This window comes from Pocillopora verrucosa, chromosome 2 (assembly GCF_036669915.1).
Source record: "Pocillopora verrucosa isolate sample1 chromosome 2, ASM3666991v2, whole genome shotgun sequence".
NCBI lineage: Eukaryota > Metazoa > Cnidaria > Anthozoa > Scleractinia > Pocilloporidae > Pocillopora > Pocillopora verrucosa.
In genome coordinates, this window is record NC_089313.1 from 15,899,439 (window position 1) to 15,915,665 (window position 16,227).

At 39.3% G+C, this 16,227-nt stretch overlaps 2 protein-coding genes across 2 annotated transcripts; both read left to right on the plus strand.

The window, feature by feature from the left end:
* The first annotated feature begins 1,510 nt into the window (after positions 1 to 1,510).
* LOC136279259 (uncharacterized) lies at positions 1,511 to 8,160 on the plus strand. The gene is made up of 8 exons (XM_066162871.1): positions 1,511 to 1,673; positions 2,426 to 2,527; positions 2,744 to 2,845; positions 2,966 to 3,073; positions 3,405 to 3,506; positions 3,744 to 3,836; positions 4,203 to 4,298; positions 5,099 to 8,160. Exons 1-8 carry the CDS (start codon positions 1,511 to 1,513, stop codon positions 8,008 to 8,010), a joined length of 3,678 nt encoding a protein of 1,225 aa, XP_066018968.1. The 3' UTR covers positions 8,011 to 8,160.
* A 2,655-nt stretch (positions 8,161 to 10,815) lies between these two features.
* On the plus strand, positions 10,816 to 12,398 carry LOC131786657 (uncharacterized). The gene is made up of 2 exons (XM_059103727.2): positions 10,816 to 10,995; positions 11,670 to 12,398. Exons 1-2 carry the CDS (start codon positions 10,818 to 10,820, stop codon positions 12,119 to 12,121), a joined length of 630 nt encoding a protein of 209 aa, XP_058959710.2. The 5' UTR covers positions 10,816 to 10,817; the 3' UTR covers positions 12,122 to 12,398.
* Positions 12,399 to 16,227: the final 3,829 nt, after the last annotated feature.

Genomic DNA, 16,227 nt, shown 5'->3' on the forward strand with positions numbered 1-16,227 from the left:
ATCGTCGTCGGTATCTGTGCGATAAATGTACTCTTACTTGGTATGCAAGACCTTTTGGCTTGTCACGAAATGACGATAGCTAAGAGGCTTTTAAAAACAGAAGTTAAAATTATATTTCCAGAAAAAAAGCGCCTTTGTCTGACCGTCGGCCCTTACTATTCTGTTCCTTCTTAAGTTTAATGTTTTTTCTTTTTATTATAACATACTATGATTGATTGCCCTCCTCTTAACCGACCCTTCCACGGGTTCTGTCAAATAGAGTTTAAGCTTTCCTAATTAAAACTGCTTAGAATTTGAAATATTAAGTATTACGTTAATGCATTTTTATTTACACTGTCTTCTTCTTGAACACCTCAATCAGGCCAACATCGAGAGAAATACTCGAGTTGAAGTATTACTGATATTTCCAGCGTAAAATATTTGTACCTTTCCTTGTGAAGTCAGATATCAGTCCATTGTGGTCAACGCACGTTATTTCCACTTAACAATATACAAGTTTCCCTATCAACGTCCCAATATGGAACAAATTGCTACCAACGTTCTCTTTCGCAGGTAACAAGCGTGAATCACGCTTGAACAACCCTCTCTAACATCCGCATAGCTTTACTAACACTATTCTTGGAGAGAAAGACATTGAGAGTCTCCCATGCCAGAAAACGGAAAAACAAGATGAAAAAAAACATCCTAAGCTGTTGCTACGACGACATTAAAACGTTCTAATTTTTTCCGTTTCTTTCTGGAGAAAGCCGAAATGGTGCACTGAGGGGAAAAAAAAGATGTCAGTTAAAGAGAGTCAAAGATGTGTGACGTATTTGTCTATCAGTTTCATCGCTGAAGCTTGCTGCGGATAACACAATAAAGCTATTTTAGTTATAAATTTTGGTAACGATTGCTACATAGTTAACAAAGTTATCTACCTCCTTAAAAGAGAATGACGCCAACGAAATGAAGAGCCGGAGCAGCCCATTAATAAGGGAAAAAGTTTTTGTAATTTTTTTGTCTCAGGGTGAAAGGTTGGCTTTGACATGAACATGCAACTTGCAGCAACTTTATGTCATATGCCGTTTTGCTCTCACTTCGAATATGTTTTTACGTGCCAAAGAGGAACAATCTTTTACCGTTAGGCACGATCAGACACAATACATCGTACAAGAACTACAGTCGAATCCCAAGAAAAGACTACTGGATATTGGTATTTTTATCAACCTGTTCCCTACGTATTTTTACACGAGGCCTCAGTCACGCTGAATCACGGAGAGAGCTAAACTTAGGAGGTACTTGGCTATATGTAGGCGTCTGTAATTAAACGGAAATTTTCCAGTCCTTTAAATATTTTCTTTGTTTTTTTATCTTTTTGGTTTGATGAATGAATTTACGTAAATATCAAGTAGGTCATAAACGTCCCCCTAGACAGAATCATGCTGTTCCCACGCTAGAACGGTATAAAAGGAATGATTGTCGTGAGTTAGGGTGCATATTCCCCACAGAAGCGTAAGTAGAGGTAGAAATGATGGCTCGCCATCTACGGTGGATTGCAGTCTTTTTAGTGGTTTTCACTATCATTGAAGCCGACCCCTTGGAAGATAGCAGTGTTTCTCCTGAAGAGGAAGCAACTGATACCCAAGATTTTGGCAAGGATTTGGAAGACACTGCTTATCAAGAGGAGATCAGAGGTAGGAAAAATTCACCTTATAGCACGGTTTACTTATGGAGTGTTTGGTTTCACTCATGTTCGTTCTCGTGAAGTTATGTTTCTTATATAAAATGAAACTAAAAAAATAAGGTGGCAAAAAAATTCACAGAGAACAAATGACACTCAGAATTAATATCAGCCAGAGAATGCAAGGAGGTAAGCGTCTGCAAAAGTGGAAATTTTTTCATAACTCAAGGCAAGTGCAACGGTGGATTTTATAAGCGGTAGTTTCTTCCATGTTCATGGTTTGCTTTTAGGAATTAGGGCTGCTTCGTCATTGTGCCATCTTATTAGACGTAATTTGATTTTATCATAACAAGACTGTCTTCGTTCATCAATGGTTTTTCCTCTTCGTGTTGATCATCAGTCATTCAATACATAACATTTATGCCCAAACAGCAAAAGCAAAACCCATTCGATTGAAATACAATTGCAATAGTATTAATGTATTCAGTTCGGACCATACCCAGCATTAAAGGACATTCCAAAATAAATGTGGCTTTTTGAAATAGGAGATATTCCTAATATATTGTTAAAAAGGAAGTTTTTGTTTCTTCGTTAAACAATAATCAATTCATCCGGTTACATAGCGTGTGGGACACGAAGTCAGTCAATATCATAATAAGTCAATAGACAGATAAAAATTCAGCTTTCAGAGAGACAATGAAGGTTTTTTTTCAAGCATACGCTGGTAGCTTAATATATATGCACATTTTTTTTTTCTTTTCGTAGAAAATAACGATAAATCGGATGAAGAGCAACAAGAAGAATCCCTTGTAGAAAATAATACTTCTGAAGATGTAAATTCCTACAATATGGACGAGAACGACTTAGGTAAGCTCCTACTAAGGCTTCCTCGAAACAAATTCGTGTCAAATTCAACTTTAAGTCAAGTTGGTTTCCCCACCTCGATGCGTTACCATAACCAGTTAAAGGACAATCGTTGTTTTAAACTAAGTGTATATCTACAGTTTTTATTTTCAATGAAACATTGATCATGCACTTACTCACTAGTTTCTAAAGGTCGTGGTTCAACATTCTCTTCCATAGAAAATGAGGAAGAAGCAGAAGGCCTAGATCAAGGCGATTCTCCAGTAGAAGACACTGCCACTGAATATGATGCTTACGATACTGCTGAGCAGAGCGACTTGGGTATGTAGTCAACTTTCCTGCAAGAGTTAATGTGATCATTAAAAGGGTAGGAATACCGTAGCAAGTGAATCGATGTATCGGTCAATTGTAATACGAAGGTTTTGAAACTTTATTTTATAGAACAAAGTAATCAAGAAACAGCAACAGAAGATCAACAAGCCAATTCCCTGTCAGATAACGATTACTCCGAAGAAAAGACTTCTACCACTGCTGAGGAGAATGACTCAGGTAAGTAATCTTGATTTAATTTTTGAGCGACCCTAATGCATTTGCTCAATATGTAAGTTAATGGATGGAAAGTTAACGAAAGTCCGTTTTACTGTCACCACTTCATCTCTTAGCTGTCAAACATACTGTTACAGTCAGCCAATCAGTATTAATTCAAATGGAGACAAGACGATTATCCAATGTGAAAAAAGAGAGGAAAAAAAGAAAAAATAAAGCGATTCTCCGCCAGGCTCCCCCTAACAGTCATAAATCCACTGAATAAGATCCAAACAATCACTACACAGTAAGGCGAAAGGTTCTAAACGTCATGACTTCCCATTTTCTTAAACAGTAAACCCCGAAGAGGCGGAAGGCCAAGAACAGGAGGATTCCCCATTGAAAGATACCGCTGCTGAATATGACACTTATGACACTGCTGAGCAGAACGACGCGGGTAAGTAGCCAAGTTTCGATCATGATGTTTTAAAGGATCATTAAAAGGATAGAAATGCTGAAATCAGTTAATTAGTGTCTTTATGAATCAATTTGGTAGTCAGTAAATAACTGAATCAGCGGCAATAAATCCAAAAATCAATTGGTCAGTCCGTTAATTGGTTATTCACTCAACCGACCAATGAATTGCTATCTGGGTTGCTAGGATTATTAAGTCAATTTTCCTTCTCAATTGTAGAAAGCGATGAAGAACAACAACAAGAAGACTTTTTAGAAGGAAACGATTCTTCCCGTGAAGAAACTTTCGACACTGTCGAAGAAAACAACTCGGGTGAGTAGCAATTTTCTTGAAATAAAAAACAATGTGACGATATACTATGTTCTTCCTTAATAACCCAATATGATGAAATTTACGACTCTCGTGATGAATATCTGGGACGTAGAACTGCCTAAAGTCGCGATAAACATCACTCTATGCAACAAAATGAACTAAGCTTTCTTTTCCATTGACTGATACGTTTTCTAAGATTACTGGAGTTTGTCTTTGCTTTCTTATTTGCTATTTCTAAAGCGTTTGAAATTTCGACAAGTAATCCTTTTTCTCATCTTCCCATCGAAAAACTGTTATTTTTTCGTTCTTATTTAAGGCATTATCAATCATATTACCAATCTGCAATTATCGTTTCTCTTTTGCCAGAATATGAAGAAGAGGGAGATCAACTGGAGGATTCAACATTAGATAATAATGCTTTCGCGCTAAACACCCCCGTAGACGCTGAAGATAGTGAATATGGTTCGTAGAAAAAAATAATAGAAATTGAATTGAATTTTAAAAGAAAACTACACATTGCAATAACTTGAACAAATAAATTTTCTGCAAAAAAATTATGCAGATGGTAACTAGGTGACAAACCAGAAGGCGACTGTTTTAACCCTTTGCACCCTAACATTGGCATGCATATTCTCCATACTGTTCTCTATACAATTCGTAAGATACCAACAAGAAGAACTTGTTTAACAACCAAGAGCTTCTTTAGTTGGTGATCATTTCCAATATTCTCGCGACCTAAATAGACGATTTAAAGGTGATATGGTAAGGAGAAATGAGATGTTAGTCACTCATAGGGGTAAAAAGGTTTAAGAGGCCGCCTCGAAGAGTGAAACAGCCACATGGTTGATATGCCAATAACAACAAACACACATGACGATGTACAATCTCCTCTAGTCATGATAGGAATCCCTGTCATTTTGTAAAACTGTAATCATACAATAAATTTAAAGTATTAGCCCAAATGAACGATAACTCAATTAAGGTAATCCCTTTGTCAAGCAATTAAGATCATCAATGGAGTTCTACAATTCTAGTAAGAAAGAAAATAATCTTTCTTCCGTCTATCGTTCTTGAAAAAGATATTGTACTACAAGGAATAAAATGTATTTACGAGCGCACTCACGTTTGATTTTCCGAAAGAACGAAAAAGAATACTTCTGAAACTATATTCAGGGAAACCACGTACAAACCTTGCCAACGGTGATCACATTTATTTTTTCTCAGACCTAATGCCTAACTATATAAATCTGTTCTTTATTTAGACTCTCGCCAAGATGACCCGGCTGTCGATAAACTACAAACCGTCCCTGAGGATGACATTTCATGCAACATCCCATACAATTACACTCTGACCCACAAGTGCTGCTATGGCAAACTGGTTCCAAAGAGCTCCATTTGCGGAGCTAGATGTGGTTTGTCTACCTACAATCCACTGACCTATAAGTGCTGTTACGGCAAAGTGGTTCTTAAGTGTTTCCCTTGCCCAGGCAGATGTGGCCTGCTGAGCTACAACCCATGGACCCAGAAATGTTGTTATGGCAAAGTGGTTCTCAAAAGTTTCCTTTGCCCGGCCAAATGTGGCCTCGTAGGCTACAATCCATGGACCCAGAAGTGTTGTTACGGCAAAGTGGTCTCCAAACGTTTCACCTGCCCAGGCAGATGCGGCTCAACTGCATTCAATCCATGGACCCATAAGTGCTGCTATAACAGATTGGTTACCAAGAGTTATACATGCCCAGCGAAATGTGGCCTTACAAGCTACAATCCGTGGACTCACAAGTGCTGCTACAACAGAGTGGTTACCAAGAGTTATGTTTGCCCGGCGAAGTGTGGCCTTGCAAGCTACAATCCGTGGACCCACAAGTGCTGCTATAACAGAGTGGTTCTCAGGAGTTTTATTTGCCCAGCGAAATGTGGCCTTGCAAGCTACAATCCGTGGACTCACAAGTGCTGCTACAACAGAGTGGTTACAAAGAGTTATGTTTGCCCGGCGAAGTGTGGCCTTGCAAGCTACAATCCGTGGACCCACAAGTGCTGCTATAACAGAGTGGTTCTCAGGAGTTTTATTTGCCCAGCAAAATGTGGCCTTGCAAGCTACAATCCGTGGACTCACAAGTGCTGCTACAACAGAGTGGTTACCAAGAGTTATACATGCCCAGCGAAATGTGGCCTTGCAAGCTACAATCCGTGGACCCACAAGTGCTGCTATAACAGAGTGGTTCTCAGGAGTTTTATTTGCCCGGCGAAATGTGGCCTTGCAAGTTACAATCCATGGACTCACAAGTGCTGCTACAACAGAGTGGTTACCAAGAGTTACACATGCCCAGCGAAATGTGGCCTTGCAAGCTACAATCCGTGGACTCACAAGTGCTGCTACAACAGAGTGGTTCTCAGGAGTTTTATTTGCCCGGCGAAATGTGGCCTTGCAAGTTACAATCCATGGACTCACAAGTGCTGCTACAACAGAGTGGTTACCAAGAGTTACACATGCCCAGCGAAATGTGGCCTCGCAAGCTACAATCCGTGGACTCACAAGTGCTGCTACAACAGAGTGGTTACCAAGAGTTATGTTTGCCCAGCGAAGTGTGGCCTTGCAAGCTACAATCCGTGGACCCACAAGTGCTGCTATAACAGAGTGGTTCTCAGGAGTTTTATTTGCCCAGCGAAATGTGGCCTTGCAAGCTACAATCCGTGGACTCACAAGTGCTGCTACAACAGAGTGGTTACCAAGAGTTATGTTTGCCCAGCGAAGTGTGGCCTTGCAAGCTACAATCCGTGGACCCACAAGTGCTGCTATAACAGAGTGGTTCTCAGGAGTTTTATTTGCCCAGCGAAATGTGGCCTTGCAAGCTACAATCCGTGGACTCACAAGTGCTGCTACAACAGAGTGGTTACCAAGAGTTATACATGCCCAGCGAAATGTGGCCTTACAAGCTACAATCCGTGGACTCACAAGTGCTGCTACAACAGAGTGGTTACCAAGAGTTATGTTTGCCCAGCGAAATGTGGCCTTGCAAGCTACAATCCGTGGACCCACAAGTGCTGCTATAACAGAGTGGTTCTCAGGAGTTTTATTTGCCCAGCGAAATGTGGCCTTGCAAGCTACAATCCGTGGACTCACAAGTGCTGCTACAACAGAGTGGTCACCAAGAGTTATACATGCCCAGCGAAATGTGGCCTTGCAAGCTACAATCCGTGGACTCACAAGTGCTGCTACAACAGAGTGGTTACCAAGAGTTATGTTTGCCCAGCGAAATGTGGCCTTGCCAGCTACAATCCGTGGACTCACAAGTGCTGCTACAACAGAGTGGTTACCAAGAGTTATATTTGCCCACCAAAATGTGGTCTTGCAAGCTACAACCCGTGGACCCACAAGTGCTGCTACAACAGAGTGGTTACCAAGAGTTTCATTTGCCCAGCAAAATGTGGCCTTGCAAGCTATAATCCGTGGACTCACAAGTGCTGCTACAACAGAGTGGTTACTAAGAGTTATATTTGCCCAGCGAATTGTGGCCTCGCAAGCTACAATCCGTGGACTCACAAGTGCTGCTACAACAGAGTGGTTCTCAAGAGCTTCACCTGCCCACCCAAATGCGGGCTGGCGAGCTATAATCCATGGACGCACAAGTGCTGCTACAACAGAGTGGTTCTCAAGAGCTTCACCTGCCCACCCAAATGCGGGCTGGCGAGCTATAATCCATGGACCCACAAGTGTTGCTACAACAGAGTGGTTCTCAAGAGCTTCACCTGCCCAGCCAAATGTGGCCTTACAAGCTACAATCCATGGACCCAGAAGTGCTGCTATGGTAGAGTAGCGTCTAAAAGTTTCAGTTGCCCGGCTAAATGTGGGGTGGCAAGCTATAATCCATGGACCCACAAGTGTTGCTACAACAGAGTGGTTCTCAAGAGCCTCACTTGCCCAGCCAAATGTGGCCTCGTCAGCTATAATCCATGGACTCAGAAGTGCTGCTACGGTAAAGTAGTGTCCACAAGTTTCAGTTGCCCGGCGAAATGTGGAGTGGTGAGTTATAATCCATGGACCCAGAAGTGCTGCCATAACAGAGTAGTGTCCAAAAGCTTCAGCTGCACGGCAAGATGCGACCGCGTGACTTACAATCCCTTGACACACAAGTGTTGCTATGGTAAAGTAATATCACTGTATGCTGTTTGCTAGTTAGCTAGCACATTACTAAGGTAAAGGATGTTTTCCTGCAAGGTTCTTTAGAAGTAACGTCAAGCTTAAACTAGTCAGATGTGTCTTCTCAGATGTGCCGATGGTAACTTAACATTGTAAAACTTATAAGAAAAGAAAAATAAAATTTACTTTTTTACTCTGCAGTTGAAGATGTTACCAACAAATGACTTTTACCGCTAACAAAAAAATTACCTCGACAAAGAGCCGTAAAAAAATGCTCTCAGTCCCCAGAAGAGAAATGGGAAATGAAACTGACGTCAAACAGGTCCGTCAATAAGTCGCCTTTTTCGATAATCGATCGTCATTCCCCTCTATGACTATTAAGTTATGACTGAGAGTTTTATCCTACACTCAGCTTTCGTTTCGAAAAATCTCGCATAATGAGAAGTCATTAAAACCGATGAGACATTGGTTACCGTATAGTCTCTAAAATTGCATCAAAAATGTTTTATATCAGGTAATTGAGCTGGGAAACTGTGTATAGAGGTTGTATGGTACTGGTTTTTCTTTACTTACAGTGCTCGGCCGGATGTATAAGGAATTACAGAAAAGATAGCGCTTTTCTACTAATTATTCAAAGGAATTGCACAACCGAAAATTATCGTGAGAATACTTTGTCATTCAAGATGTCGATGTGGATCGACTCCCTCGTAACTTTTTCAAGGTTAACAAGGAGGGCCTTTGAACTGAAACATGATATAAAAAGTGGAAAAATCAGTTTTTACACAATGTGTTTTGTGATGGTCAATAAATCACAAGACCAGACCTCACAAATGATTTGCGTGGAGTTTTATGACTTCTGTTTTATCTTCTGAGATAGAACAGAAGGACAGAGGGAGGAAAACAGGTGGACGACATAATTTGGTTAGTTTTCGTAAAGGTTTACATAAAAAAAATAGATACCTGAAAATTTCCACCTTCACAGTCACTGCCTGTTAATTTCTAATAATAAATTAATAATGGTTTTCATGGAGAAGAAATAAAATCTGATAGTTAGCAAGGCTTAGGTTCCTTTTATATAGGAATGTTTAGCGACAGAAACCATATTTGATAGTCATGTAATGATGAGGTTGTCTTCCTTACATCACAGCAATTCATGTAATGATTTGGTGCAAAAAATTACAACAAGACCCAATCATTATTGAACACATATTTGAGGGCTAGCTTGGGAGAGGGAAGCTACTGAGGTGTCCATGACTTCCTCTTCTTAAGATTAACTTTTTAAAGACAGCAACATACAACACATAAATTGTCACTTTAAGTGAAAAACAGCATGGATGTTAACAACTAAGTAGGTACTCTGAATATGTCACAGTGTGACCCCCTCTTGGAAAAAAATTATACACTCCAAAACATAATTAGTTGGTAGTACTATCTTCTTTTGCCCCTCTTCCCGTTCCAATGTTGTTAATTGCCAAGGTGTTGATTTAAACGTGATTACGCACACTGAGAAGGTTAGGGAGAAGCAGTAAATGTCACAGCGAATGTGGCTGGGAGTGTAGGTATGCCCCTATAAAATTGTCCATGATTCTCTCTGCGTTTGAATTCTTATTAGTACTTCTGCAATGATAGCTATATCAATTTACTTACAGTCACATAAATCATCGGCTATATACGAACAAACCCGTGTTTAGAATTACAATCATGATTAACAGGCTCATTCAAGTTAACTATTTCTAAGCTAAAAAAAAAAAAAAAAAAACCAGCACAAAGAAGTCTTCTGATTTCCAAGGTTCTTTTTACATTTGGTCTGTGTGTGGCGTAGTGTGAAAATTGTATTTTTGATTCATTGTTGTATGGTCTTTAAACATTACCACAGCTGCCGGAATTTTTTACATAGTTACTACTTCAAAAGTTGAAAGCTATTTTCATCCTCCTTTCTTTCGTTTGTCATGTCCTTGTTGTGTCGTCAGTCCCCTCTAAAAAAAGCTTGAATCATTTGATAGATTGCTATGCCGACGGCGACCGCCATTTTGTTTATGGCTTTCAGCCGCACAGTTTGCTTCTTGTTTTTCTCGGAAAAAAAAGAAAGTGTATGCTCTTCAAAGTATTGCTTATCACTAAGAAATAACTCACCAAGGTAATTTCCACGATATTAGGCTTCTTGCTTTTCCCAAATACCCCTCGATTCGCATCGAGTCCGTTTAACAAGTCTCACAAACAAAGAAACCATCAAAGTTGTGCGGCAATCAGCTTTGCATTTTCCCGCTCATTTTCTGTGATCACGTGCAATCCTTTAAGCCAGTATCAGCGGTCATTCAAGGTTTCTTTTGCGTAAATGAAATCCTGATTTTGCTGATAATTTTCGAGACACAAGTAGACTCGCATCGCACCGGTAAATTGCGTTGAAACAGAAGGAAGACTGAATCAACACACGATTAACCATACTGAGATCAAACAATTTATTGAATTATGGGATTGACTTTTGTTCCGACTTGAGCTATAAATTTTGGTTCTAACTCTTTCTATTCCTGATTAGTTCTTACAAAAGATCGGCTTCATACATATTTTGACGCCACCTGACTTCGAAAACAAACTCAGTCAAGCACTCTCCAATAAACAGAGTTGGATTTTTCTCAAATGTATCCGTGTTGTTCTGTTATCAGACTCACATGTAAGAAGTCGTTCGATTTCGATGTAAATTAGTTTACAACAAATCATAACACTTCTTGATTTCATTAAGTCCCGGTTGCATTCGGATGAGTTCGATGACCGAAAACTTGGTTACGCTAAGTCAATATAAAGTTGAGAGGTTTGTAAGCCACAGTCTGTGATTAGCGGTAAACATGACTCGCTTACGTTACGGCATTTTGGTGTTCCTCGCTATTTTTTCTATCCTTGTGTCAAATTTAAAAGCGGACGGTGAGAACAATTCGCCTCAGGAAAACTTGGTAAAAAGACATGCAGAGCCAGGGACAGAAGAAGACGAGCTTTTTGATGATATTTCAGCGGAAGACACTAAAGGTAAACGGTTACAAATTTTCGACTTTTTCTCAGCGGTACACAAGTATACACGGAATACTTATCTTCGCCTGCCCTAATTGGCATATGTTTTCAAGATTTAACGGAGTAACTTTGCTTCTTTTAAAGCATTTTTTGTCTGCCTTTTTGTAAAACATAAATCGAAATATTAGCTGCGGCGCCGTTAAGTCCTTAACTTTGACTTCACTCAACATAGTTAATAAGTGGATTGTTCACATATTTTAGAGTTAATCGACCTTAAAATCAAAAAAGAAATCCTGCCATGTTTATTGTGACACTGAATAGCAACCTGTTGAAACTATTTAACGTCGAATACAACCTTAGGGCGACAAAATCTTAAAAGAGAATTTGGGTAGAATCCGTGCCCCGGGGCATGAGAGCCGTGGCCAGAAGAGTGAACTCGTTCTACAAGGAAGACCACTTGTTCTGGAATCCAATACAGAGCGTTTTTCAGAGCAAAGTCCGGCAAGAAGAGCAAAAGAAAATATCGCGAGGAAACAATGAGACTGTGGCGCCAATTAAAGAGCATATTGTAGCAAAACCAAGCCAATCCTTGATTTCTTCCGAAACTATTGAGATTGCGCTATGCTCTAACCATTTGATCACTTCACTAACAAAGTAGAACAAGTAATATCATTTTGCTTTAATTATTGCAGAAAAAGTTACTAGAGTGAAAAGATCTCACTTCTGGTCTTGGACGAGCCGGAGGAGGTCCACAAACAACCAGTATTTCAAAACAAGGCCTCATTGCGAGCACGAAGATCATGAACACTTTAGAACCCGTTGTTGCTCAGGAAAATTCATGGACAACATTTTATTACAGACATGCTGTGCTGGACGCATCGTATATAAAAATATGGTGCCATCTTTCTGTCACACGCATTATGGGTGTGGTCGTTTCTGGTTTGATAGCAACCGCCAAAAGTGCTGCTATGGTTCCAAAGGCGTAGACTGTCAAGATGTCCAACCAACGTGTGGTTTGACACCATTCAACCAGACAGTTCAGGCGTGCTGTAGAGGCCGATATTTGTATGTGATAAAAAACCAGAAATGCTGTTACGGTCGTGTGATCTCCAGAGGGAGGACCTGTCGACTTTACAATAGATAAAGCACCATTGAGCGAGTATCCTAGAATCAGAACAAAAATTACCTCAACGAGAAATATCATCATGGATCTAGGGACAAATCTAAACTCAACACAGCAAATAAGTAAACCAGACCCGGAGTTTGAAAACGCGAGTGACCAAATTGAGATTGATTTTTGTATTTCTTTTGATGTTTTATTAATTTTAGAGTCTCAGAGAGGGTGGTGTGAGCTTTCTAAGGACGGATCCTATAGTTCGGTAGCAAAACTCATGTATTCCGGTATCACTTTGGACTTACAATTAAAAAAATTATTCCAGTGGGTTACCTAAGTAAAGTGAACTTTAGAGGAGACAGCCGCCATTGTCCCAACCGGCAATCCTGCGGCGATCCGATCCCGCCCCGATTTCGAATTCTTATGGAAAGTTTCTTTCTTCTACTTTTCTTCTTCTTCTTCTTCTTTAACTTCTTCCTTTTCTGCGGCAAGAAGTTCAAGATTGAAATCTCTGCCGGTAACTTATTTTTGCGATTGTTCTGTTCGAGCAGAGGAACTTGAACGTGGAAAGAAATGTGATATTTCTCAAAATATATATCACTTACAGACTTACATTGTTGACTATTGGTAGATATTTCGAATGATTCCGAAAACGATGAGTACAAATACTTATTCGATTTGCATGCAGATTTTTTTATTTGTCCTGTGAAGACGTTTTATTTTGTAAAAATAAAAAAGAAATCCTACCATGTTTATTGTGACACTAAATAACAACCTGTTGAAACTATTTAACGTCGAATACAACCTCAGGGCGACAAAATCTTAAAAGAGAATTAGGTAAAATCCCTTCCCTGGGGCATGAGAGCCCCGGCCAGAGGAGTGAGCTCGTTCTATGAGGAGGACCACTTTTTCTGAAACCCAATACAGAGCGTTTTTCAGAGCAAAGTCCAGTAAGAAGAGCAAAAGAAAATATCTCGAGGAAACAATGAGACTGTGGCGCCAATTACAGGGCACAAGAAAAAAAACCAAACCAATCCTTGATTTCTTCCGAAACTAGTGAGATTGCGCTATGCTCTAACCATCTGATCACTTCACTAGCAATATAGAACAAGTAAAAATATTTCGCTTTATTTATTGCAGAAAAAGTTACTGGAGTGAAAAGATCTCACTTCAGGTCTCGGACGAGCCGGAAGTGGTCCACACACTACCGGTTTTTCAAAACAATGCCTCCTTGCGAGCACATAGATCATGAATACCTTAGAACCCATTGTTGCTCAGGAAAATTCATAGACGACAAGATACTACAAACATGCTGTGCTGGACTCATCGTAATTAAACATGTCATGCCATCTTTCTGCCACCCGCATTATGGGTGTGGTCGTTTCTGGTTTGATGTCAACCGCGAAAGGTGCTGCTATGGTTCCCAAGGCGTAGACTGTCAAGATGTCCAACCTACGTGTGATTTGACGCCATTCAACCAGATAGTATAGGCTTGCTGTGAAAGCTATTATTTGTATATGATAAAAAACCAAAATGCTGTGTTAGACGATAAAAATAGAAATGTATTCAACCTAAAAACATTGTAAGGGTTTCCTATACTGGTGTTGGAAAATGTATGGAAAAAATATATTAGCATAAGCCATTCAGTAAACATTATAATAAGCCAGTTGATCATTTCTTATTCCTTTTGGGGGTCTTATCTTACAGCTAGAGTTTTCGTCACCTTTTCCTTATTGTGATCATGAATTTGACATGGAGAAAAAGATGCGAAAAGATGTTTAATTATTAAGAAAATGATGTTACCTTATAAAAATTGATCCCGTACCGGAATTTCCTGGAAATAAGCCTCCCTATACTTTAACCTCTTTAATTTTCTCGTTTTTTAGGCTAAATCCATGTCGAATTCCCGATCAGAAGAATAGCTCTTAAATTTAATTTAGCACGTTCGATACCCCTTTTTCTTAGAGGTGTCTTAAGGTGTAAACACGTAGTACCCTTCATCTTCCTTACTGAATTGATAATCATATATATTATACGAAGAGCTCTCTTAGAGGCGGTACCCTGGGTTCGCCCCTTCTTCTCCGAATTTTTTGTTTATTCTGCTGTTATGTATCAGTCTTCGAGGACTATTTTCTCTTGGAATATCTCCTCAACTTCGATTTTAATTCTGTTAGTAAGTTTATTATAAATTTTATGTAGTCAATCTTGTTTTTGTTTTTCCCGAACTTAACCGTAAGACTAAGAAATTTAAGGTAGAAAGTCATTTTGTAAAGCGTAAACATCACGAAGGTACCTACTTAGTATGCGAACTCAGCTCTGCGTAGCTTAGCGTAACTCGCTAGTTAAGTGTAAAAGCATGACGAAGGTTAGAGATTGACAGCTCAGTAAGTGTCACCTTTATAAGCGGTGACCCATACTTTCCTTGAGAGATTTTGAGCTGGTCCCCGTTGTATTAACTTGTTTAGTAAGAGTGAATAGAGAAAGAGACAACAAAACAACGAGTGTTAGAATTTTACCTCTAACACTTGTCGACTTTACAATAGATGAAGCAACAGTAAGCGAGTATCCTGGAATCAGAACAAAAATAACCTCAACGAGAAATATCATCATGGATCTGAGGATAAATCATAACTCAACACAGCAAATAAGTAAACCAGACCCGGAGTTTGAAAACGCGAGTGACCAAATTGAGATTGATTTTTGTATTTCTTTTGATGTTTTATTAATTTTAGAGTCTCAGAGAGGGTGGTGCGAGCTTTCTAGGGACGGATCCTATAGTTCAGTAGCAAAACTAATGTATTTCCGTATAACTTTGGACTCTCAATTAAAAAAAATTATTCCAGTGGGTTACCTAAGTAAAGTGAACTTTAGAGGAGACAGCCACCGATGTCCCAAAGCAATTCTGCCGTGATCCGATCCCGTCACGATTTCGAATTCTTATGGAAAGTTTTTTTCTTCTATTCTTCTTCCTCTTCTTCTTGTTTAACCTCCTCCTTTTTTGCTGCAGGAAGTTCAAGATTGAAATATCTGCCGGTAACTTATCTTTGCGATTGTTCTGTTCGAGCAGAGGAACTCGAACGTGGAAAGAAATCTGATATTTTCTTAAAATATATAACTCGTCGAGTAATACAGAGGAGACTTACATTGTCGATGATTGGTAGATATTTACTTACTTTATTTGCATGCGGTTTTTTTTCTATTTGTCATGTAAAGACGTTTTACTCAGCCGAAATTTTTTCCTGCCGAAAATAAAATTTTTGTTATGGAACAAAGATTATGCCTAAAATCCTCCAAGTTCATGATCCGATCGATTTTCTTGGTACACGGCAGAGTCAGGAGAATGATATTATGTATCGCAATATCGCAATTTTTTTAATCTTCTGAAACACCCGAAACCAAAATATCGCCATGCTGAAAGCCAGTTGCTTTCCACTTCCGCTTTTCAGGGAACGTAAAACGCTGAATATTACAGCCAGCATATTGGATCTGGAAAAGGAAACTGACCGCAGCAAATGTCTTTCTTTTTTCAAGTTTTATTCAGATGAAACCAACCACCTTATTCTCACCTGTTCCAATAAGATAGAAAATCAAGAAAACTTTTGGGTTAAGTATTTACGTTCTTGTATTTGTGTATTTTTCTTTACTTCCTGTAAAATTTCCTTTTACAGTATAGAGACTAAAGTCCAGTTTCCGTAAATAAAAGTATTATTAATACATCAAAGTAGATACATGTGGTTGTAAGGAAAGCCTTCGAATATTCCTATACTAAAAAAAACATTTGAAAATTTAAGGGGAAAAAAAACTCAAAACTCAAAACTCAACTCAACTCAGCAGACGAGTATCAATGAATGTGCCCACTTCGACGTCATAGTCAAGGTCTCTTAACGTGATTGGTTAAACAATCAGACCACGTTTGTTGAAATTTCAAAAACTTAAGGAAATTCTAAAATTTTTATTTCTCATTGGCTCATGTAATAACCTTTTGCTGCAATAACTTTTATTACGCTTTTACGACGTTTCATCGAAATGCACGCTTTAGTTATGAACGCTTTGGTTTTCCTGACGGCATCTCACATGCGAAGCTTATTTTGGCGCGGTCCTTGACAGCCTTGCACACACAACCGAACAGAAGTGGA

Coding starts and splice junctions, on each gene's coding strand:
- LOC136279259 (XM_066162871.1), top strand. CDS start 1,511: ATGGCTCGCCATCTACGGTGGATTGCAGTCTTTTTAGTGGTTTTCACT. Junction 3,074..3,404: donor TGCTGAGGAGAATGACTCAG/GTAAGTAATCTT, acceptor TTTCTTAAACAG/TAAACCCCGAAGAGGCGGAA. Junction 4,299..5,098: donor CGCTGAAGATAGTGAATATG/GTTCGTAGAAAA, acceptor TTCTTTATTTAG/ACTCTCGCCAAGATGACCCG.
- LOC131786657 (XM_059103727.2), top strand. CDS start 10,818: ATGACTCGCTTACGTTACGGCATTTTGGTGTTCCTCGCTATTTTTTCT. Junction 10,996..11,669: donor TTCAGCGGAAGACACTAAAG/GTAAACGGTTAC, acceptor TAATTATTGCAG/AAAAAGTTACTAGAGTGAAA.